General features: G+C 54.4%; 10 protein-coding genes across 10 annotated transcripts; 5 read left to right on the top strand and 5 right to left on the bottom strand.

The window, feature by feature from the left end:
- Positions 1-573: 573 nt before the first annotated feature.
- On the top strand, positions 574-1,041 carry CGCS363_v008969 (uncharacterized protein; the record flags this gene model as incomplete). The annotated part of the gene is made up of 1 exon (XM_036640818.1): positions 574-1,041. One exon carries the CDS (start codon positions 574-576, stop codon positions 1,039-1,041), a length of 468 nt encoding a protein of 155 aa, XP_036494428.1.
- A 405-nt stretch (positions 1,042-1,446) lies between these two features.
- ALG10 (Dol-P-Glc:Glc(2)Man(9)GlcNAc(2)-PP-Dol alpha-1,2-glucosyltransferase) lies at positions 1,447-3,781 on the bottom strand (the record flags this gene model as incomplete). The annotated part of the gene is made up of 5 exons (XM_036640817.1): positions 1,447-2,552; positions 2,600-2,737; positions 2,784-3,358; positions 3,416-3,504; positions 3,557-3,781. 5 exons carry the CDS (start codon positions 3,779-3,781, stop codon positions 1,447-1,449), a joined length of 2,133 nt encoding a protein of 710 aa, XP_036494753.1.
- A 559-nt stretch (positions 3,782-4,340) lies between these two features.
- Positions 4,341-5,166, bottom strand: CGCS363_v008967 (uncharacterized protein; the record flags this gene model as incomplete). The annotated part of the gene is made up of 6 exons (XM_036640816.1): positions 4,341-4,349; positions 4,404-4,457; positions 4,518-4,611; positions 4,812-4,865; positions 5,008-5,057; positions 5,155-5,166. The coding sequence occupies 6 exons, from the start codon at positions 5,164-5,166 to the stop codon at positions 4,341-4,343; spliced, it is 273 nt and encodes a 90-aa protein (XP_036493931.1).
- A 290-nt stretch (positions 5,167-5,456) lies between these two features.
- MED4 (Mediator of RNA polymerase II transcription subunit 4) lies at positions 5,457-6,504 on the top strand (the record flags this gene model as incomplete). Its single annotated transcript, XM_036640815.1, has 2 exons — positions 5,457-5,604; positions 5,660-6,504. 2 exons carry the CDS (start codon positions 5,457-5,459, stop codon positions 6,502-6,504), a joined length of 993 nt encoding a protein of 330 aa, XP_036494757.1.
- Positions 6,505-6,781: 277 nt separating this feature from the next.
- On the bottom strand, positions 6,782-8,770 carry EMP70 (Transmembrane 9 superfamily member 1; the record flags this gene model as incomplete). Its single annotated transcript, XM_036640814.1, has 2 exons — positions 6,782-6,849; positions 6,907-8,770. 2 exons carry the CDS (start codon positions 8,768-8,770, stop codon positions 6,782-6,784), a joined length of 1,932 nt encoding a protein of 643 aa, XP_036494754.1.
- Positions 8,771-8,898: 128 nt separating this feature from the next.
- CGCS363_v008964 (uncharacterized protein) lies at positions 8,899-9,210 on the bottom strand (the record flags this gene model as incomplete). Its single annotated transcript, XM_036640813.1, has 1 exon — positions 8,899-9,210. One exon carries the CDS (start codon positions 9,208-9,210, stop codon positions 8,899-8,901), a length of 312 nt encoding a protein of 103 aa, XP_036494755.1.
- Positions 9,211-9,412: 202 nt separating this feature from the next.
- CGCS363_v008963 (Uncharacterized protein) lies at positions 9,413-10,510 on the top strand (the record flags this gene model as incomplete). Its single annotated transcript, XM_036640812.1, has 1 exon — positions 9,413-10,510. One exon carries the CDS (start codon positions 9,413-9,415, stop codon positions 10,508-10,510), a length of 1,098 nt encoding a protein of 365 aa, XP_036494406.1.
- A 930-nt stretch (positions 10,511-11,440) lies between these two features.
- Positions 11,441-13,152, top strand: CGCS363_v008962 (Baeyer-Villiger monooxygenase; the record flags this gene model as incomplete). The annotated part of the gene is made up of 4 exons (XM_036640811.1): positions 11,441-11,695; positions 11,748-12,085; positions 12,145-12,729; positions 12,783-13,152. The coding sequence occupies 4 exons, from the start codon at positions 11,441-11,443 to the stop codon at positions 13,150-13,152; spliced, it is 1,548 nt and encodes a 515-aa protein (XP_036494760.1).
- A 1,664-nt stretch (positions 13,153-14,816) lies between these two features.
- On the top strand, positions 14,817-21,239 carry CGCS363_v008961 (uncharacterized protein; the record flags this gene model as incomplete). Its single annotated transcript, XM_036640810.1, has 4 exons — positions 14,817-15,344; positions 15,400-16,003; positions 16,054-20,528; positions 20,583-21,239. 4 exons carry the CDS (start codon positions 14,817-14,819, stop codon positions 21,237-21,239), a joined length of 6,264 nt encoding a protein of 2,087 aa, XP_036494758.1.
- Positions 21,240-21,646: 407 nt separating this feature from the next.
- Positions 21,647-22,363, bottom strand: CGCS363_v008960 (uncharacterized protein; the record flags this gene model as incomplete). The annotated part of the gene is made up of 3 exons (XM_036640809.1): positions 21,647-21,928; positions 22,019-22,083; positions 22,147-22,363. 3 exons carry the CDS (start codon positions 22,361-22,363, stop codon positions 21,647-21,649), a joined length of 564 nt encoding a protein of 187 aa, XP_036494759.1.
- Positions 22,364-23,456: the final 1,093 nt, after the last annotated feature.

Genomic DNA, 23,456 nt, shown 5'->3' with positions numbered 1-23,456 from the left:
CACACTCCTCCGCGATCGAAATCCCGCCCACGGGATCGAGTACCGACCGACTCGCTCCCTCTTCCACTTCTACCTCCGCCATACATCACCGACGACAGCGAGCCATCCCCGGACTGACATTCTTCGGAGAACACGACCCCTTCGACAGACGACTGAACACGCAAATAACGGCTTCCCCCGCGGCTGCTCATTTCTTTTCCCGTGCGAAACCGTCTTGGAGCGCAGGCTTGGACTTTCTACTCCAGGACCAACCCGGCACGGGCACGGATGACAGCATAACCCCCAGCAACCCGGACGACTACCACACGCTCCAGAGCCAAAAACAAGAAGGGAAAGAAAGAATAGGGGTCCCCCGATCGAGTTTTTGATTTTATCGTTTGGAACCGGAAACCTCCCCGTCCAGGCACTTACGTCAAAATACAATAACGTTCTTGTGCCCTCCCCTCAATCCCCCCTCGACCGATTTTTCTCGCGGCGCACCAACGCACGCACGGGGAGACGGGCTCAGCAACCACGCATCTCACCTCCTCCATCATCGACATTTGGCTGGGCGAACAGTCAACGATAGCCACGATGCCCTCCCAACGCCCCTTCTTCCTCTCTACCTTCTTCTCCTCCTTCCGCCAATCCACCGCTCTGTCCGCGCAGCAACCGAACAAGCACTCCACGCAGACGTCATCCTCAGCATCCTACGCAACACAGTCCGCCGCCTCGGCACCGCGTGCGATATCCTCAAATGCCGCATCATCAAGTAGCGCCAACGCCACCGCCGCCGCCAACTCCGCGACGCGTTCAACGTCAGGCGTCGTGAACCAGTACCCGCTACACTCGCCCCGCGGCGGCATCCCGATCCCCGGAAGCCACCCGAACCGACGACGAGGAAGTGACAGCAGCAGCGAGGGGTTCCGTGACGTTCTGGGTGCCGACAAGTGGTACATCGGTGGGCGGACAGCGGGCGGCGAGGAAAAGTTCTTCAAGCTCGGCGTCGTACGGAGGGTGCGCAGTAACGATGGCTTGAGTCTCGATCGACTGAGCTTATAGAATCGACACGCGGATGATGACGACGACGAAAACACATTCAGAGAATGACAGGGACACGACGACGTGGGCATGACATTGGGTACATAGGCGGACATGGGACAAGGGCATCATTAAACGAACAAAACCGACAAAGTTCGGGACATTGAACACCCCGAGGATTTCGGGACCTCGGGACGGCGTTTACGGATGGGCTAATGATTTCTTGTTGTTTTCGACGACGAACAAATCCTACGTCGTAGGGTTAGAGCACACATGAAAGTGCAAACATTGCTACGCAAAAAGAGAAAAGCATCAAGTTGGGCAAGACCACTGAACAGATTACAATACAATTTTCACCTCACCACTCGCCTCTTTATTTACGCGTTCTTTGTACATGTGCCATGGGAAAGGTAAAGAGGTGGTGCTCTACCACATGAAACGCTGCATCCGGCCGCCATCGAGAATCCGCCCATTCTCGTCTCTCCACTTGTAGGGCTTGGCGACGAAGATGTACATTGTCACCAAGTTGACCGAGATGAACCACAACGTCTCCAACAACAGCCTGACGTCGAATTTCTTGCTGAATCGAACCAGCGCGCCGACGATCGGAACACCCTCGAGCTTTGTGAGGACAGGGTGGGTGACCGCGTGCTCGTGGACCTTCCACGCCGGGATGAGGAGCCGCCAGAAGACCCAGGGGAGGATGAAGTACCGCGGCTCGACGAGGGGCGCCGTCATCAAGGACAGAGTGGTCGCCAAGAGCAGCAGGATCGCCGTCGACGAGGACGTGGGCTCCGTGCTGTTTGAGGTCGGCTCGTCGAGCTTGATGAGGGCGTAGGGGTGGTACTTGGCGTCTCCGCCCTGCTTCTCGCCCACGACTTCGCTTTCGAGAGCATCGGTGGAAGGCGGCTTCTCCGGACGGGGCTGCGAGCTCGCGGCGCTGAAGGGGCTGTTGTCGAATGGCCCGGGGCGGAGGTGGCTGTACTGTCCCGAGCAGTCCTGCGTGTGGTCTGAGAGGAAGCCGCCCTGTCCGCAGCCGCTGAGAGCGTCCCAGCACAGCCAGCGGGCGAAGGTGTAGGGGATGACGAGATAGTAGCGGAAGAGGCCTGGCCGCCGGATTGTGTAGCGGAAGACGTAGAATATGTAGTGTCTGTTGTCTGCCAGGGTGAAGGGGTGGATGATTGTGTTGAATTTGACGACGAGTAAGGTGAGGGCGATGAGGAAGGGCGTGAGGGCAAGCTGGTAGAGCTTGTTCCCGACGATGGTCTGCAGGAGGGCGTATGCGGCGGAGACTTGTGGTGACTTCTTCGTCGGTTCGTCTTTGTTGGCTCCCGTAGTGGGGTTCCTGGTAGAGACCTTTGACGTCTCCTTGGTGGAAGCCGTGCCAAAGACGGAGGTGAAAAGACCGTGGGCAAAGCGAAGGATAGAGATGGCCGAGGGGAGGAATAGTGGGAAGGAGAAGAAGGCAAACATCGGCCAGATGTAGAGCATCTGGGCGAGGTGGATCGTTGCGACATGGTTGGATTTGTCACCTGCAAGTTGTTAGATCGATAACCCAAGGGAAATTATCGTGGCATACCGAGTACGACACCTCCGTTCCACGCCACGAACCCAGCAAAGAGGCCCATGATGGTGATGTGCGGCCAGACCTTCTTCAAAACGCGGAAAGGGTTGAATATAGCCGCAACACCGATGCTGAGCGCGGAGACAACGAGATCTGACTGGTTAGCGAAGGACATGGTATTGAAATGTAGGAGACGTACCATCTGGCCAGGCAGTATTCAGGGGAGGATCGTGAATGTCTCCTAGGGAGTACCTCCATCCGTAGTACTTGGCACAATCCAACAGAGTTCCGAACTCAGGCTTCTTAGCAGGGGCGGGACGGAGGGATTTGACCGCCGATACAGCTTCGAGACCGCCCATGTACACGACTACCCAGAACACGTTCGTCTGTCTCATCGTCAGGGTCACTACTCCGAGAATGATCATAGTCAGGTCACTGAGGAACGAGCTTCTCCCCTCGCGGACGCGGCGCAGATGGTGGTAATAGGCAACCAGGACGGACAAGGTCGAGACGACGTCGGTGTAGTAGAGGCCGGAGAAGAAGAACAGGACGGGGAACAAGGCGATGTTCCAGCCTGTGTGGATCGAGTAGAAGGACAGCACGACGGGCGGCGCTGGAGACTTGGCGTCGTTACGGCGGGTCTCAATGAGGTGACGGCAGTGCGTGGCCAGGATGCCGAGGCCGATGATGGCGATGATGTTGACGCCTCGCAGGTCCAAGACGGAGCACTCGGGACGCAGCATCATGGCGAGGTAGTACTTCGAAAGAACGTACCTGAGGACGTTAGCGACGGGTGCTGGGCATAGGTGCTGGTCTAGGAGGGCAACTTACAAGCCGGGAGGAGTGGTGATCTTGTCGTCCCATTCCGTCCACCTTCCCTGGCAGAATTTCTGAGCCTGTGGAATATGAAAGACTTCATCCTATGTAGTGTCAACAAGTGCAGTCTCATAAAATTGAACCGTTATGACCAACCAGGTACGGCTCCTCCACATGCGACATGACATTGCTGCACCAAGCCCATCCGACGATAAAGATGATGCTGTAGGAGACGCGCATCAAGCCATCGTAAAGCTTGTTGGTCTTGGGACCCGATGGTGTCGGGTTAGGGAGTCTCGGTGTAATCAACCACAGAAGCGTGTAGAGCACAATGATCGAGAGGAGGTTGAGCCCGTCGACGTAGGCTTCGATGGCCTTCATGATGGCTGTAAGACACCCTGAGGTGTCGTCGGTGCGGAAAGGACAGGCTGGTTGATGAAAATAATTATGAAGGCTGCATGAGAACCCAGGTGAGTAAAGGAAGCGGAAGAGAACCCGAAGTCGAAAGAAAAAGAAAACTGAGGCGTTACTGCCTCAATACAAAAGCTGGTCTGCTACCAAAGTCGGGCCTCCTGACTGTGGAAGTGAGATGAAAGTGAACAGTTCGCCAAACGCTCGAATGGGGGAAATTAAGCGTCTTCGCACTGTATATGCACGGTGCATCTTGAATCTGGTAAAACAGCCACACAGGTGAGATCAGTGACATTTTCATAGCAGAACCTTGAGTTTCATCACAATATCCACCAGGTTAGATCATTGAACAAGGTTCATATCACATATAACATAGCAGTTGGTCCAAAGTCAAACAAAGTGAAGTTTAAGAGTCTATTGCATCTTTTATACACTCCTCAGAGGGAGAACTCTCCATGGTCTCATAACTCCAGCTCACAATGCTTTCCCTTTGTCTATCCAGGAAAACATAGTTGTGAAAGGAAGTTGTTTAGAAAGGCTGGGCCAAAAGTCAGAGGCTGTTCACATATGCTATTATTTGGGCGGGACTTACGTTGTCAGCGGGGTGGACCTCCTTGACAAACTGGTTGCCGAGGATGGGGATCTTCTGTGCGGGTGTCAGTCATGTTTCCTCCTGCAGTTGTTCTAAGCAGTTGGCTTGGCTTACCTGGAGGATGTCCTTCTGTATTCTGGGAATGCCAGAGGTGTAGAACAGAGCAGCAATACCAGCAGCGGCACCGAAGCCACCAGCACGGACACCACTGAAATAGAAAGTCAGCACTTGGCTCTCCAAATACGTGGTCTTCCAGCGGCGTGTTGCTCCCGAGAACCGGAGGCCGTGTCCTGCTCCTGCCTTCGGCCTTGATCTCGGGTGTCCGGCCGAACGGAAGAGGGTGTTGAGGTTTCTTGAGGGCGCCGTGGGGGCTTCTTAGAAGGGCGCAGATGTTCGGGGAAGACTCACAGCTTGATAACCTGGCTAACAGTCCAGCCAGCGACGTTGGGGACCGTGTTGTACCTAAATCCACCCAGTCAGTCCACTGCTCCGATTCGACGTCGTAGATTCTCGAGGCATTGCATCGTTCGTTCATGACGCTGATGGTGGTCGAAAATCGAAATAGGGAGGTGCTTCGGAATCGCAGGGCTATCGAGGAACGTACTTGGGGCCGAACTTGCTGCGGTAGGTAGGGTACAGAGTACCAACACGGGGCTGCAGAGAAAGCAGTGATCAGCAAATGGTAGGTTGCGCAGTGGCTCAAAAAGGCTCTGGGCGAAGAGAAAAGCCTCTGGGCGGACATCGGACTTACAGGAGTGACCATCTTGACTGTGGGCGTCGTGCAGACGAATTGGGATATTCAATTGCAGATGCAAAAGGGAATCGTGAAGGAATGATGATGTTGCGCGAGATTCTTAGCGGGAAAAGCCGGATTTCCATTGCGCCTCAGGCTACTGGCTGAGGGAGCTGGAGCCAATCGGCGCTGGTTTTCGGCAGGACCCACCCAGCTCGCCCTGAATCGGCTCAGCCTTGCGCTTCTCGAATGCAACGATCTTTTCCTCCACAAGCACAGCTCAACCGACGTCGGCGATCGAGGAGCTCGGGAACGCCAACATGGACAAAGTCATTGATGCGCGCTTCGAGCGCGTTGAGAAGGCTCTTGCCAGTCTGATCGAGTCGGTTTCGAAATATCATCCGAATGCCAAACAGGCACTGGACCTTCATGAAGCTGACAACGATCTCGCGAGAGGCCTCGATGAGGGTACAGTCTTCTCGAATGAAGCTATTCACAACTCACCGCTAACCCTCAAACTTAGTACAAGTTCACCAGAACAACCACCTGCGGCTGCAGCAGCTTCGTGCGACAACCTCGTCCCTTGATTCCCAGATCCGAGAGACACTACAGAGTCTCGCAACGACCCGCAAGGACATCACCACCACCCAAATCACGATGTACACCAACGGACCAAAGTATCCTGTCAAGTACGATGAGCTCCTCAACTACGCCCGCCGTATCAGCAAGACCACCATGCCCCCGGCAGCCATTACAAACGGCGTACCGACGGAAGGCAGCACGCCCGCCCCAGACCCCAACGCGAGCATGACCGCAGCCACGACCCCCGGCGCAAACGGCATGCAAAGCCAGCCCGTCAGCGCTGCTCCGACACCCAGCCAGACCCAGACACCCGACCCGTCAGGTGTTATCAACGGTGGCACCAGCTCAGGGGACCTGGCTGCGACGCAGCAAACCACGACGAGTGGCGCGACATCTCTCCCCGATGGTCTTCGCAACCACCTCGACCCGCACTTCAACGCGAGCTTCATCCCGTGGCCGAACGAGTTCCAGATCCGCAGCGGTGCGATGGCGGTGTTCCAAGAACTGCAGGACCAAGGCATTGAACCGCGTGGCTACGATCCAGCGCAGATCGCCGAGGCGAAGCGGAAGGAAGAGGAGGAGCGCAAGGCGCGCGAGGAGCAGGAGAAGGCCGAGCTGGAGAGGAAGAACCGCGAGTACCAGGAGAAGATGGAGAGGATCCGCCGCGAGCAACAGGAGGCTTACAGACGCGACAGCATGGCCGTCGGCGCTGGTGCCTCGTCCGCTGGAAAGAACAAGCAGTTCCAGTTCACGAGCATCATGGACGACGACGATGATGACGAATAGTCTTGCAGGTTGGACCTTACAGTGTACAACCTCCAGGGAGTATTTAAAGCATCACAGCAAGCGTTTCGGGACATGGTGGCATCCATTTTTCGTCTACCTTTCATCCGTCTAAAACATCTAAATGGAAGAGAGCATTTTGAAATCCCATGATCAAAAGCGCTGCATATGCGCTGCTCATCAACACCAATGCAACGCTCAGCAAGTATTCGTACAAATAAAGTAATCATACAGCAGCATGATTCGGTCGTCACATGCCAACGCCTCCACACTATGCCACTTAATCGATCTTGATGGAGGCATAAATCTTCCTGACGAACCACCAGCTAGCGAAGTAACCAATCGAGCCTGTGCGAAGTTAGCGTCGTGTTCGAACGGGTGTGCTTGTGTGGTGGGTAATCTTACCGGTCAGAATGAAGAAGAGGAAGGAAATGAGGGCGCTGTATCCGATGTAAAGCACAGTTCCGGCCAGGTTACTCAGGTTCAGCTTAGTGATAAGGTATAACAGGCAGTTGGCAAAGATGTAGCCGCCGCTCATGCCGGCAGCGAGGAATGAGCGCCATTGCCAGTTGTAATTCTCGGCGCACAGAAGGAAGTAGACCATGAGGATCGTGACTGCGGCAGTGGTGACGATCATAAGGCCGTAGGAGAGGAAGAGGAAGCCAAACATGTAATAAATCCGGCTGAACCAGACCGAACTCATGATGAAGTATAGCTCAACGAAGATGGCACCGAACGGCAGTAGACCGACGATCAGCATGCTGGGGATCGGCCTCAGGTAGGTCGTGACGGGCGGGACCTGGCGGGGGATCTGGTTGGTTCGGACGGGGGGCTCAAGGACGGAAGCACGGAATCCCATCCACGATCCAGCAAAAGACAGAGGGACCGACAGGACGAACCAGATGGCGATAATGACGAGCATGGTGGTGAAAGGAACAGCACCTGAAGACTGCTTGGCCCACAAGAACAGATCAAGGAAGAAGAACGCGCCAAAGACGATGCTGGGGACCAAGATCGGGGTGAGCGCAATGTTCATCTTCCACTTCTCACCCTGCATCGACTTGTAAGTCCTCGAGGAGACATAGCCGCCGACGAAGCCCAGAATGGTGTAGAGGAGGAGAATAATAGTACCGAGCGAGCCACGGTTAGACGGCGACAGGAAGCCGAGAAGAGCGAAGCAGATCGTGAAGCCGGCCATGACGAACAACTGCACACCATTTCCGAGCAGAACGGAAAGGAGGAGAGGGTGGGATGGGTTGCGGAATACGTCCCCGTGGACTAACTTCCACCCGGAGTCTTCCTGCACGCCATCCTCGATGACCGAGGTACCCGACAGATCGTCCAGGTTGATCTGATCCAGACGGTTGTATCGAGCAATATCCTTCTTCAAGGCCCTGACCAAGATGGACATGACAGTGAGGATCAGGATAATCACGATGATAGCAGTGTCAATGAGCCAGAACCAGTGGATCTTGGGGTCAAAGACATGCAAGTACTTGTCCCAGCGAGTTGCCCAGGCTGTCTTGGACTCCTTCCAGTAGACCGAGTAAGAGAACTTAACCTCCTTTTCGCCGCTGTCCTCGTTGAAGATAATAGGCTCCATCTGGTTGTTGCAGTCCAGCAGACCAGGGTAGGCACGGGAGCTGGGCTCCACCACAACGCCGACAACACGGAGTTGGGTCTCGTCGCCGTTGACCGGGTGGTACTCGATGTTGATGTCATAATGGTTGTTGAAGATGATGTTTCCCTGCTCGTCGGCGCCTCCCATCAGAAAGCCGGGGTTGTAGAACGTTGTGTTCGTGAAGTCGTCGTAGATCTCCTGTCCCGCGGGCAAGCCGTCCACGAGCCAGTTCAAGCTGTAGCCCTGCTCGATACGGCGCCGAACAAAGCCAACAGCAGCCGGAGGATACTTCTGGATGCAGAGCGGCTTGCAAACCTCGTCGTTCTTCATGCGCAGCTCGAAGGGCGAGGTCATAATGCGGTCTCCGAAAAGGATACTGCCGAGACTTTCGGACACATATTCGGGCGCGGGGGACGGCTCGCAGAACTTGAATCCGGGGTGGTAATAGTCGTAGGATACGATCGAATGTAGTCGCGAGTCGGAGGGAGCGGCGACAGGCTTGATGCTGTTGACATACAGGGGAACGACGTCGCCCTTCTTGTAGGACGTGGGCGCAACACCTGGCAGGTAGAATGCGGACGCCAGCTGCGGGATCGCCAGCAGCGAGGCGACTAGCGCCGATGAAGGCGCCATATCTCGCAGTTGCATTATGGGGAGATACTAGAGCTCTGTTCAATATTCGCCGTCAGCCTCGGCGAATTGCGATGCGTTTGCGCTGTTCAAGAGAACAGTAGCGTGAAACATGAAACCGATGGGAATAGCTCCATAGATCGCGATTACGTACCCTTGGATATATGTACGCGAAGCGGCTTACAGCCGGTGGATCGTCCGGGTTTGTTCAGCTCCAGGCGAGATGCGTTGAAAAAATGACTCGAAAGAAAAAACGGAAGAGCCTGCGATCGTGGGTGTAGAAGCACAGAGCTCCCAAGGTGGACAGATGGCCAATTGCTTTTTTGTTGTGTCAGGTTTGGGAGCTTCGTCACTGCTTCCACAGGAGCTCCAACTGCTTGCTGCCTCCTGCCTCCCGTCTCGAACAACTGTCCCAAATGCGGCTTAGTCACTTTTGTCCGAGCTCCCTGTCGGAACATTGTCTCCCCGGCGTCCCGCCCGTGGAAGGAAACACTGGTGGTGGGGTCCGACAGTCGGGGATCCACACGCCCGCAGTTCCGGGTCCCGCACCTGCAGATCGGTTTTGCTGTTGCAAAAAAAAAAAAATTCCTGGGTCGCGTCCCTGTTCACGCTGCTGCTTCAAAAATCTTCACCAGTTGCAGCCACTCTCGCCAGGTCAAAATGGCTGCACCAAGCACTCTGCCAGCTCTGCTGGACTCTTTGACACAGTCATTGACGACTTCGCTCGACGCAGCACCCAAGAATTCAATTGCGCCACCTCAGAATGGCATCTCGCTCCTCGACGTCAAGAACGAGCTTCTTCTTTCCTACCTCCAAAATCTGGTTTTCCTGATCTTGCTCAAGCTTCGCAACGCTAAGAAGCAATCTAGCGACGATGGGAACGCCGACGACACTACGCAGGCAGTCGTCAAGAAGTTGGTGGAACTGAGACTTTACCTGGAGAAGGGTGTTCGCCCTCTCGAAGACAAGTTGCGCTACCAGATTGAAAAGATCCTGCGCGCTGCGGACGATGCCGAGAGAAACGCCAAAGCCGCCGAGGCAGCGGAGGGAGGCAACGGCGACAACTCCGAATCTGCGTCCGACGACGAATCAGGCAGCGACGAGGCGTCCGACGATGAGGAAGACCTCAAGGCTTCCGCCATGCAAGCCCGACCAGACGCCTTCGTCCGTCCCGCCGCGGCCTCTGCCGCTGTCGCAGCCGCCAAAAAGGATGGAGTCTACCGTCCGCCAAGGATCGCCCCTACAGTCATGCCGTCGGAGCGCCGCGAGAAGACCGACCGTCGCCCCCACAAGTCTGCTGTCATGGACGAGTTTATCGAGACCGAAATGTCCACCGCTCCCCTCGCAGAGCCAAGTATTGGTACAACCATTGTGTCTGGAGGTCGCAGGATGAAGACGGCGGCGGAGCGCAAGGACGAGGACGAACGCCGCGAGTATGAAGAAACCAACTTTGTCCGTCTCGCTCCCAAGAGCAAGAAGGAGCAGGCTAAGGAGAACGCGAGAACCGGCCGCAGTGGTCGCATGCAATTTGGCGGAGAGGAATGGAGAGACTTGGGAGAGGGCGTGGACCGCATCAACAGACTCACTGCACGCAAGAAGAGCGGCGGTACCCGCGATCTCCTCGACAAGAGCCGGAAGCGCGGCAGAGAGACGACAGACGGGCCGAGGGGCAGCGGCCAAAGAGCCGAGATGGGAGAGCGTTTCCAGAAGCGTGTCAAGACCCTGGAGGCGGGCAGACGCGACAGAGGCAAGCGATAGACGGACGGAGATACCCCAATAGTGCGCCGAAAGGTATTCAGCATCAAAAAGAAAGGAGTTTTTGCCGAGGTTCTTGGACTGGGTTAGACCAGTTCAGTCGACGTTTTAGAGTTGCAATTGTGTTTGTGTCAATGTGTGGCCTGGTTGTGTGCCCATGGAAATTCGTCTGGTGCCATGCTCAAGTGACTGGGAAGTACCATACCGGCAGCTAATCCGATCGGCCAGTCAGCGATAATCTTCCGAAATTCGCGATCCAACCTGGGTCTAGATCACCCAACCATTTCAGCGTAGCAGCCAACAGCAGGTGGCCTCGGCAGTGTCTTGGTCCTCGGACTATGCATAGCCCTGCCACAGTCGACCATTCGGCCTTGATTTCGCATGTCTTCCCAAGTGATGACAGCCACCTTCGAAAGACTTTTCCAATGGGGTTTTTTGAAGGCGGGCTGGATCAAACGGCGGCCCATGCCCCCCAGCAGTTCCCTGGCGTCAGGTCAAGACAGGCACAGAACAGTGGGCTGGGCCGGGCTAACCCCGTATTTCACATGCTTCCCTGTGGCGTTTCAATTGACTCCCCTAGCGTTCTTGGTGACGTCAATCGTTCATAACCAGTGGGCCTGTTCGCCGGCCGTCTCAGTCTGCCAGCCGCGGGGGGTTTGACGCGGACCTGACCTCAACGTTAAGGGAAGCTCACATGCCAGTGAGCTGCCCAGAGCTCCTGGAGCTTCCTAGGCTTGCCGTCTGCCACGTTCGCCTTGTTCTGTTGAGCTCCCTTAGCTTTTTTTTTTTTTTTTCCTCAATTGGTTTTATAGAGTTTCATACCCCCTTTCGTTGCTTTGTCTTGTCCTCCTACACTCCGCTGGACAAAGCATCGATTGCTCTGCTACTCAAACAACCACCGAACACGTCTGGGCTTGAGGCCTGTCTGCCACGATGCCGTCCGAATCTCGCGTAGAGAACCCCCTTTTCCATCCCTTCCTTTTCCTCTTCCAGGTGTTCCAATGGTTCGCGGATAAGATCTTCTCTCCCACTCCTCCCGAGCCGAGCACCCGCCTGAGCCGTCCCAAGGTGGCGGTCATTGGAGCTGGTATCACCGGTGTCACGTCTGCAGCGCATTGTATCGGCCATGGATTCGACGTCGTCATATTCGAGGCGGGCGGTCGCGAGAATTTGGGAGGTATCTGGAGTGTACGACAACCCCTGGCAACCCAATTTAGAGTAGCACTAATGTCAGATACAGAAAGTCAACAATTCTTCCAGCTTACAGATTCACTCCATGATGTTCCGCTTCCACCCCTCCGTGAAATGGGAGCGCGGCTACCCCGACAGACAGCAAATCCTCAGCCAAGTTAAGCAGGTTTGGGAGAAATATGGACTGGAGACTCGCACCAAGTTCAACACCCCCGTGGACAAAGTCTACCAGGACGAAAAGGGTCGCTGGGTTGTCAACAACACCGCAAATGGTCATTTCGAGGGCGTTATCGCTGCTGTCGGCACATGCGGCGAGCCCAAAATGCCCCATATCCCCGGAATGGAGAACTTCAAGGGTCATGTGTATCACTCCAGTCAACTCACCGGGTATGAATCTCCAACCCCTAGGTACACTCTGGTGCGCTGCAGGACTAATGACTTTATAGAAAGAACGCCAAGGGCAAGAAGATGGTCGTCATTGGTGGTGGTGCCAGCGCTGTTGAGGCATTGGAGTTCGCCGTAGACGAAGAAGCCGAAAAGACCTCGATCCTGTCTCGCAGCGACAAATGGATCATTCCTCGCAATCCAATCGTGAACATGTTGCTGGCAATGAACATTCTTGGCCAAGAGACGAGATTCTCATGGATCCCCGAAACCCTGCTCCGCAAGTTGTTCTATCGCGACTTGCAAGATATCGCTCCTTACAACAAAGGCATCTACATGGACACGCCGATGGTCAACAGCCACGTCATGGAAACCATTCGCTCGGGCCATGCTGAGTGGATTCGTTGCGATATCGAGGGCTTTACCGCTGATGGTGTCATCGTCAACCGACGTGCTCAAGGTGTTCCCAAGGATGGCCCAGGAAGGAGAGAGGTGGTTCCCGCGGATATCATTGTCATGGCTACTGGTTATAAGCGTCCCTCGCTCGACTTCCTACCCGAGGACTGTTTCACCGAGCCGTACAGCCCTCCCAACTGGTACATCCAGACGTTCCCACCCAACCATCCGTCCATCTCTGCGATCAACTGGTAAGTCTTGGCTTGACACATGCAAACTCACATGTAACTGACTCACTTTGCAGCACCTATGTTGCCGCTATCGGCACCGTAGGCAACTGGCATATCGGTATCTACACGAGAATTCTCCTCATGTTCCTCATCGACCCGTTGACGAGACCGCATCCATTCTGGATGAAGTCGTGGATCGAGATGACAAAGCTCCTGAAATACTTCTCGCCCACTGGCGCTTTCGACTTCTTCACCTACCTCGAGCTTCTATGGTGGTTCGCCTTCAGCGTCACCTTTAATCCCTTCCGATGGAAGTGGGCCTTTTTCGTCTTCTTCGGTTTGGGTTTCATGCTTCCCAAGCGAGTCGTCGAAGTTGAAGCACGTATCCGCAATGGCATGGGCTTCCAGGAGGAGGTTGGGCGTGACACGGGCCGGAGCATCTAAAACCTCCATGTTTAGTGGCTGGCAGAAGAAATGCCACCTGGAATTTATGGTATTGATACTGGAAATGTGACGACTCAGCTCGGTTCGGTTGGCGTGTAAATGGCTGATTTCATTTCGGCTCCGAGGCGTCCTTCGTTGGGTTCTCATCGTGTACAAAAGCGGATGTGATCTGCCAAGCTGGGGAAGAATGAAGAGCAAGCATTTCATTTGAGATCTGACCTGCGATTTTGAGAATTGAGATAAGACAACAACGCCAGTCTCGTGGCTTGGCTACAAGTAAAGAGGCTAGCAGACATGAGTGTCCCATCCTCTCGGGAGGCATGATCGGCACGCGCTGCTGTTTCCATCATGTTTGCGTTCGTCGCGCGTCCTCACGGGGTAGTTGCCAAGCTCAAGCCACTTTTCAGTAGTCGCCTATTCCTTGCAGGAGCTGATTCATCAGCACTTTCGTATGCTCGGGTTTCACCCGGGCGCTCGATCAACAACCCCGGACCCGAGATAGTCTAGCGCCGGTGCCCCGGTTAGGCTGGTTCAGCCCGTTCGTGGGCGCCCCATTGCCTCTTTGAGCCGGCCATCACTGAATAATACTTCCTCCTCTGGACTGGCTTCTAAACGTCCATTCCCTTGATGTACGCGTACTCCACCTGCGATCTACCAAGCCCACGGTACGGCGGCTCAAGCGGCTTCCCTTGGAAGCGGGGAACGGATATCCCGCCGTGCCCGCTCATAATCCATGCGTGTTGTACGACGTTGGCGATGACTTAGGCGATGCATTCGAACGGGTTCGGCTGTTTTCATCGGCCTTCGTCCAATTTGCGGGGTAAAATGTGAGCTTGTCGTTCGATGTTATTCAATATTCAGCCACAGCTCTCTTCGATTGGTTTTGGATACAACTTTCATGGCTCTTCACGCTGTTCGTGAACATGCTCTTGGAGGATGGGCATTCTGAACACCTTCGTATGGCTAGTTGGGTCTTCAGGGCTGGTGATTGATCAAGACATGATCCAGAATATCAAACCCTCCATTCTTTCTTCCCAGGCAAAACTTAGCATTCCGAACCCCTCTTTTCCTGTGATATCGACGACAACACGCTGGGATTGGCCCGGAGAACGAGCTCTGACCGGGTCCCTGTGAGCTTTCCCATGCTCGCAATGCCATTCTCAGACGCGAGCAATCATCGGGAAAGCGCGCAACCGGACGCTAACACCCACTCGCCGGGGTCAAGCTGAAGAGCAAGTCGTTTTGATGTCTCAGGGAATAGTGTGATCACGATCAATGGCGTCTCATGGTCGTCGGTGTCCTGCGTGCTGGTTCATGGGAGGCCGAAGATACCTGAACAGGCCATCCGAGGTGCCGAGGCAGGGCAGCTATCCGACCCGGGTCGTCGTTGTTTAAAAGCCCGCTTGTATTCCCCGAAGTTATGATGAAGGAATCAGCAGTCAAGCTCCACGACAATGCTTGGATTCCGCAGAAACCCATTGAGTACGCCCAGCCAAAACTTTGTTCTTCCTTCCCATACCTTTTTATGAGCCGCAACTGATATTTCGATCTTCATAGGCCGACGGAAGAAGTCTGTTTCTTCCGAGCAATCCTTCAGTTCAGAAAGATCTATCGACGACATCACACCCACCGGCACTCCTATCTCAGAGTCACGACCATCCATCATGGCAACCACCAGCAGTCAGTCATCGGTCAACAAGCACATCATCAGGGAGGAGTCCAGAAGGATGAACGGCGCCTCGAGCAGCGACTCTGCCTCTGAGTCTGGCAATGAGGCCGTCACAAGGCACACCTCGTTTCAAACGCGGACGACCTCTTCTTCTCAGGTCCAGACCCAGTCGTCAACCAGGACCCAGTCTTCATCCCAGCTAACATCTTCATCTTCATTCTCGTGGAAGATGCTGAGTGTCTCTGAGGTTGTCAAGACTATCAAAGGTAAGATCGTCCGAGAGATCGAGGATGTCAGCCACGATCACTTTGAGAGGATGGGCCTCGAAGGGTACCTGGAGTACATCGGCAACGAGCGTTTGATCCACATGCCTGCCAAGGGCAGCCAGTGGGATCGGGTTTTGAAGGAGGCCGAGTTCTTTGCTATCCAGCTGGATGGCTTCGCAGAGAACCTCAAGAAGGTCATTCCCGACTCTTACCGTGCCCGGGATACTGCTTTAGCAAGCTGCTATTTGCTTCTCGAGGTAAGATGTCGTTTGCCCATCACTTATGGGTATTGGTTACTAACCTATTATACAGCTGGGTTGTGATCAGGCCGAGGCTCTGGAGCCTACGTTCAACGCCCTCTATGAGCTTGGTCTGTTGCTTTCTCATGTCATCAGGCTGCATGATATGTTCTCGGCAAGTGAGGCCATCAGGTCTGACCTTGACCGTGTCTTCTCCAGCCTCGTTCACCTCGTTGGAAGCATCGCCATCTTCTACAGACAGCGTATCAACCGCATCTTCAGCGGTTCGGTGACGATTGATTTCGATGCCGAGTTTGGTGCCCAGGTCTCTGAGATTTGGTCTTTGAAGGAGCATCTCTTCAACCACATGTGGGCCTACAAGCTCCGTGAGAAGCAGCAGTCGCTTGATATTGCCACACTCCGACAGCATCTTTTGCCGTCCAAGGAGTCTGTCAAGTCTTTTGTCTACGGCCGTGTTGCCGACCGCAAGCTCCGCGTCGACGGCACGTGTACCTGGATTCAGCACGACCTCCACGAGTTCCTCGGCAGCCAGGATGATATCTTTACCATCACTGGAAATGAGGGATGCGGCAAAAGTATGCTTGCTGCTTGGGTCAGGCAAAGGCTCGAGAGGCCCATCCACGGAACTCACTTCGAGACCATCTCTTATACCTTTTGTAAGTTATCTAGTCGCATTCTAGACGTTCCGTGCTAACATTGTGACCAGCGAGCGATATTCCCGAGGAGTCTTCGCCTCTTGCTCTTCTAAAGAGTTTGCTTTCTCAACTCTTGGAGTCTAACGTCGGTGACATTGCACTATTCGAGAAGCTTGGAGTTATCTTCGGCAGCACGCCGCCGGGAGAGCACAGCCACAAGCTCGAGACCGATCTTTGGGAGTGTCTTGAGCTGAGTCTTGCTGCCATCAACAAGAAGGCGCACCTGGTCTTGGTCATTGACGGCCTCGATGAGATCACGGGCGGGACTCAGAAGGCCAGTGACCTGCACAAGCGCCTTCACTCCGCTCTCAAGAAGCACCCCAACATTCAGGCCGTCACCTTCTCCCGCCCGATTTCCCACCTTGGCGGCAGTGGCAGCAAGCATCTGGTCATAACGCCTGACCACGTGCGCGACGATATCGAACTCTTCCTCGCCAACAGGCTCGGACGCATTCGCGCCTTCGCTGAAGAGAATGACAACTCCAAGCGCAACCTTGTCAATCAGCTTGCCGATCAAGCCAAGGGCTCCTTCCTCTTCGCCTACCTTTCCATCCAGCTCCTGTCTACAGGCCTAAACATCGGCTCATTCAAAGACACAATCTCCCGTTGCAATTCTGACGTGAAGGCTGTTATTGGAGAGCTCATGAAGAAGGTCAACATCAAGGAAGAGTACGGCGAGAGCAAGACCTACAACCTCTTCATCTTCATGCTCGCCGCTCAGCGCCCCCTCACCACTGGCGAGATGACCAATCTCATGGGCGTTTCCTTGTCGAAGCGTACCGTCTCTCCTTCTGCCGACATTTGGGCCCCCATCAACAACACCCAGGGCCTCGTCAATGTGCACCGGGGAACCCTGCGCTTCAAGCATTCCGTCGTGAGGAAGTACGTCCACAGCCTCTGTGGCAACACCCTCATGAGTATTGAGGATGCCCACCGCCACCTGACGTTGGCTCTGATGCTCTTCGCTAAGACGAAGTTCACCTACACCTACGAGCCGTCTCTGGAGGGGCTTCCTCAAGACCTCATAGACGATTGCTTTCACTCGCATCACATCGTGCCGTATATGATGCAGCACTGGGTCTACCACTTCCGCTCATCATCTTTGGTTGGACAAAAGGGCAAACTCACCCTCACTACTGAGTTCAAGGAGGTCTTCCCCGAGACCACGTTCTTCTCCCTGCTCGAGTGGTCCCATTGGCAGACGCAATTCACGCTCAAGGACACTATCGAGATGCACGATCTCACTCTTCGCATCCGGTCTACCTGCTTCGGCGAGAGGCACCGCTCGTATCTCCAGAACCTTATCGTCCTGGGAAGCCTCCGCAGGCGCACCACCGACCAGACCTCCGCTGCCGAGTACTTTTACAAGGCGTCATGCATCGGTCAGATTGTGCTGTACAAGTTCAGCCCTATCGTCATCTCCTGCACCAACTTGTTCCTTACCTGCACGGAGAAGATCACAATCACCACGCGAACCACGACCGTCACCTACCGTGAGGAGTTGATCAAGTACATGATCGAGATGCACCGAGGCAAGAGCGGTAAGCACAGTGACGAGGTTATCAGGTGGACCAAGATGCTGGCCAAGCTTTACGTCGACGTCAAGGAGGAGGAGAGGTCGTTGGAGATATACCGAGAACTCCATCTCATCGTCACCGCCCGTTTTGGTAAGGGTTCCAAGGAGGAGTCTGAGCTAGCTGGTTCCATGAGTATTGTCCTCCAAGGAAGAGAAGGCCATGACCCCAGAACCATCTCCCGCCACACTACGCTTCTCTTTGACGCTGCCGAGGAGCTTTCATACACAGACGTCCGTCGCATCGAGATTATGTTCAGCCTCGCACGTACCTACGAGTTCAATAAGCAGTATCTCATGACGGAGAGGTTGTACGTCAGCCTTTGGCGCTCCATCTTGGAGGCTTGCCGCCTCAAGGGCAGCGCCGAGCTCCACCTCCAGAAACTCAACATCGCCATCGAATACATCCATTTCCTTCAGCGCATCAAGCGAACCGAGGAGGCTTGCAACATTTTGGTGTGCCTCTGGGCTGAGTACGAGCACCACAACTTCGAGTCTGAGGTCATGGTCATCCGCTTCAAGGAGCTGGCCGTCATCGCCAAGTCGTTTGGCATTATCAATATCTCCATGTCGATGCTCAGCAGGGTCTGGGGCTACTTCAAGTCTAAGAAGACCATTGAACACAAGGAGGCACTCTCGACCGCTACAATCATCACCGAGGTTGTCGAGGAGATTATTGAGACCACCGTCGAGACCAAAACGACCACCACTGTGGTCGAAACCGTCACCAGGGAGGTCTGGGAGACGACCTACAACCGCTGCAAGGGTGGCAAGGTCAATAAGGGATTCTTCAGTTCCTGCATGGCCCTCGTTAACCTCTACCTCAGGCAGGAGAACTGGGCTGAGGCAGAGGTCATCATTCGCAAGTCTCTGGAGGTTACCTGGGGTGGTGTTCTGACTGCTACCACCAAGTTGACCATCGAAGGCGAGTTCGTGCAGGAGCGCGTCTCCGTCGCAAGGGGTCTCGCTCGCTGCTACCACAAGCAGAGGCAGTTCGACAAGGCCGAGGAGATCTACCTCCGCATCTTCCACGCCTGTTTCCACTCCCTTCGCGTCGAAGACCACTGCGTACTCGAGGCCGGCGTCGCTCTGGTCGAGTTCTACGAGGAGTACCACCGCCATGAGAAGGTCATCGATATCTACAACAAGCTTCTTCAGAACTACCGCAAGAACCTCAAGCGCGACCACCAGTTGACAGTTCAGACCCTCTACAAGCTGGCTGCTGTCTACCTCAAGCTCGGTCGCAAGGAGGCCTACGACTGCTACAACGAGATTGTCACTATCTACACCCACGACGGCTGCTGTCATGCTGCTGGCCTTGATGCCGCCATCATCGTTCTCAACCACTACCACCTTGAGAAGCGCTACAGCGAGCTTCAGAAGATTTGTACTGTTCTCTGGAAGACTTTTGTTCACCACAACAAGGAGATCCAGTTCACCGAGGAGATGGTCGAGGTCATCTACGAGCGCTACCGCTACGTCCTGGAGCACCGCGCCAAGGTCGAGTTCTCTGTCCGGTACAAGCTTACCATCGAGTACCGCGAGACAGTTACCAAGGTCTTTGGTGCTTCCGCCGGCATCGTTATCAAGGCCATGATCGCACTTGCAGAGGTGTGCGAGGGTTCCTCGGAGCACTGCCAGGAGTCGGTTAGGGTCTATGAGGAAGTCATTACCAGGACAAAGACCACGAACGTGGTCACCGAGACGACAGTTCGCACGATGAAGAAGCGTCTGTCCCACCTCTACGTCACCGTAATTACCACAGGCCAAGTTTCAACTACGACCACCGTCGAGCGCGCCATTTCTGTCAACGTCGAGATCTACGAGCAGCTCAGAATCGAGTTCGGCTGGTGGCACGAAACTACTCTCGCCAAACTCCGGGAGATCACCCTTCTGTACAAGAAGCTCGGCACTAAGGAGTCCCACATGGCCATCGTGCAGATGCTGCAGGCGTCCGTCATGGAGATCATCACGACCGTCACCATCTCCACGACCCTGCACACCGCCGCCTCCTCCTTGGCCCAGATCTACATCGCCTGCGGCATGGTGCGACACGGTCACGATCTCCTTCGCCAGCTGCGCTACGTTCTCCTCTTCCCCGGCTTCGAGGGTGGAGAGAAGGATGTTAGCATTAAGGTCAATCGCAAGGTCTCTAAGGTGTCCTTGGTCTTCCTCATCTCTTTTGAGCAGGCCTTGAACGTCGACTCCAAGGTGTCGTACAGCTTCTCTGAGATCATGGCGGACGTGCTCTTGGAGACGATCTTGTACGAGCAGTACATGACTGTCATGTCCAAGTTCACAGAGACCAACAACATTGAGGTCGTCATCGAACATGCTGCTCGTCTTCGTTTTGTCTGGGAGTCTCGTGGCCGCTCCGGCTTCGTGGCTGTCCTCGACAAGAAGCTCTTCTCGCTGTTCACATCCAAGTACTCCAAGTATCTCGGACCCGCCGCAACTAACCAAGCTGGCTCCGACTTCTACGTCGGCCTGCTCAGCGAGATCGGCGAGGGCATTGCTGCCGACAGAGACTCCATCGACTTCGGCCTCGTCTCATGCAGGGCCGCTTACACGGTTACCAAGAGGTTCATGGAGAAGGAGAAAGACATCAACAGAGCCCACGAAGTGGCCAAGGTCGGCTTCAGCTTTGCCAACTCTCAACGCTTTTACCACATGGGCAATAACTTTGTTTGGGGCTTCCGCTTGGCTGAGCTTCTTGCTGGCATCGGCGTGAGCACCTGGAAGTCTGCCAATGACAACGCTAAGGAATCCTCTATTGCTACAAGCAGAAATGTGATGCAGATGGTGTTCACCGCCATGAAGGAGCGCAGGTTCGACTTCGCTGGCCTTGAGCCCAGAGATGTCAAGAGTCTGGTTTACCTTCTTGGCGAACAGAAGAACTACACCGAACTCGAGGTACGTTACTGTATGACAACTGTGAACTAGACTGAGCTAACAATCATTTCACAGAACCTTCTTACCATTCTCTGGCAGTCCAGGGAGGTGCAACGCATGTGGCGAGCCGATATGGTCCTCAACATTGGCTCTCTCCTTGTCAACGCTCACATCTCTGCGGGACATATAGACCAGGCAATCAACCTCTGCGACACTCTCTACTACAACGTCCGCCAATCCCGTGGCGGTCTGGACATCCAAGCTCTGGACTTTGCCAACCGCCTTACACAGCTTCTCCGCCGTGGCGACCGTCTTCGCGACGCCGCCCACGTCCATCAGGACGTCGTGTGCGATCTCGAAGAGCATCTCCTTGCCACCAGCGGTGCCGACAAGGACGAGCGTCTCCGAAACGCTGCTGACATCCATCTCGACGGCATGCGCAAGTGCAACTGGGCTTCTCGTGGCGACGGTTTGAGGAATACGAAGGAGGTGTATGGCCGCCTCGTCAAGGGGTACGGCAAGCTGAACACACCTGCGGTTGAACAGTGGACTACACTGAGTGCTGCAGATGAGAAGAGGGAGGCCAACCAGGCTTTTACCTGGCCTATGGAATGGAAGCTTGAAGGTGCCGACATGGCAGGCGCAGGGCTCAAGAGGCCTACAATTGCGTCTGCGAAGGAGAGATGGAGGTGCTGGAGCTATGGATCCAGCGTGGAGGTGACAACTTACTAGACAGCCCGTGAACGGGGGTTCATGTTCCGATTTCCTTTTTGTTTGCTCATCATTGTTACACTTTACCCAGAAGCCTCAGAGGCCCACCGCTTAAAAGCTTGCATCTCATTGAGTTAGTTTAATAACACATTGTTACGTTGATATCGTGGCCAGCCCATAGAACATTGGTAGTTTCAACGGCGACCATGGTTATGACGTGACTTCTGATGCCCTGTTTACCCAATATGTTTTCTCGAGGTATCTTCGACGCTTTTGGAAGTCAGAGCAAAATGGACCACGAACTTTTGCCACTCTTCATATTTTACGTCCGGATTCTCTCCTTCTAGGTCTCTAGTTCTCACTCAACGCTTGTCAAGCTCTATGCCTCCGTAAAACTATTCTGATTCCCGCTACAGACCACTGCTAACTTAGAAAGCAGCGCGGATGTGGACTCTCATGTTGCCGTTGCCCCAAGCATTATTCTGTCCATATACGAGGCCGTTGCGGGTGCAGGCATCCATGATCTGCCCAGCAGAGCGGGCAACGTTGCCACAAGGGCTGGACGTATCCCTGGGGGGGTTTCCACCGGTGGCCACACCGGTGATCCGAGCTTGGCCGCGGCTGCAAAAGGAGGTACCGCTGACGACAGCATTGCATGCGACATTGGCGCGGGCAGCGATGAAATCAATGCACCAAACCGCATCAGCGACCTGAATTCGAGATGTTAGTGGGCCCGTACATACTCCCCGAGAGTCGTCGTGAGGACTTCACGACAGGGAGGTGGGGACAATGGTACTTACCGAAGCAGCGCCACCAGGCTTGTCGAAAGTGCAACTAACATCAGCCTGACGCTTCTCGAGACCATCTACAGACTCGAGTATGTCAGCCTCTTTCACATGCTTCTACAGCCAAGATCAGTTCTCCTAACCGGTTGAAGTCTCGTTGAACGCGAGGGCGATAGCCTCCGCCGGCGAGGGGTGGTTTCCGTTGGGGTTGGCAATGATATCCTCAGCCCACTTCTCAAAAGAGAAGGGTACTGCCACATCGACGGCTCTTACGTCAATACCAGCATCCGTAACAGTTGGGGCTGCTGCAATAAGATGGGTGATTGCCAGGAGGCCGGCGGCGCGCATGAAGTTGACCATTTTGGAGTATGGTCGATGTTGAAGGAGAAGTTGAAGTTGAAGTAAGGGGACTAGAATATGACTTGCTGGTTTGAAGGAGAACCAGACGAAAGGTGTAGAGTGACGAAAGGCTTTATAGGCAAATTTATGTGGCTGTTAGGCCACTCAAGGCCACTTTTCTTCTTAGAATGGTTATAAGACGTGTGTGCTGTACAACAGCTCGTTTGCTATTTACATATTGCCAAGCTCAAGCATCCACCGTTAGCAACTCCCCAAGCCAGGGACTGAATCCTTACAACGGAGCCGAGGCAACATCACAGGGCGACTGGTTGAAAGTTTGATCTTGCTGCACGCTTTGTACGTGGAAAAGCCCCAATTTCTTCAGTGATTATAGCCAATAAGACAATCTAAAAAGCTCCGCGTCACATCCACACGCAGCCGGCCGAGACGGATGGATGTTGGCTAGGCTCAGCGACTCCGCGTTGCATTGCGTCCACATAGCAGGCTTGGCTATTCTCGGCATGACGAATATCTAGGGCAGGGAAATGAGAGACGAACTTCACCCCGCTGATTGCGAGCAACTAGCGCAGGCAGCGATTTACTTGGTTTCTCGACACGTCCCATAGGCCGGCTCGGATAAAGTAGACTAGGTTTGATAGCCCCGCTGCGGTGCGATATCCGGTGCCCGGTCGTAGTGTATTAAGGTAGCCCCAGCCTGCAAGGGCATATCCATGACTATCTGACTGAAAATACGGTCTGGAAAAACTCAGAAGGCAAGAGAATTTGCTTTCCGACTCAGCCTGAGCTACTGTCATGTTCTGCCTCGGTATGGGACGACGCGGTTTTTTCAAGTTTCTCACACAGAGACAACCAATTGAAAAACGCCTGAAGACCGCGATTCATTGGCGAAGGTATGATCAAACTCGCTGCCAAACCTCACCATTGGACGGGTTAAGATGAATTGCAGAGACAAGACCCAACCCTCAGGACATGATTACTCGTCATTTCGTCTACGTGACTTGGACTGAGCTCGAAGGCTAGATCTCAAATAAGGTCTCTCAAATGGAATCATAGAATTGCACGTGCAAGTAGGATCTCGCAGTATGACCATGAG

Source organism: Colletotrichum siamense, assembly GCF_013390195.1.
Source record: "Colletotrichum siamense strain Cg363 chromosome Unknown KSG_Cg363_contig05, whole genome shotgun sequence".
Lineage (NCBI taxonomy): Eukaryota > Fungi > Ascomycota > Sordariomycetes > Glomerellales > Glomerellaceae > Colletotrichum > Colletotrichum siamense.
The sequence above is the reverse complement of the archived record's forward strand: the minus strand, read 5'-3'. Positions and strand labels throughout refer to the sequence as shown.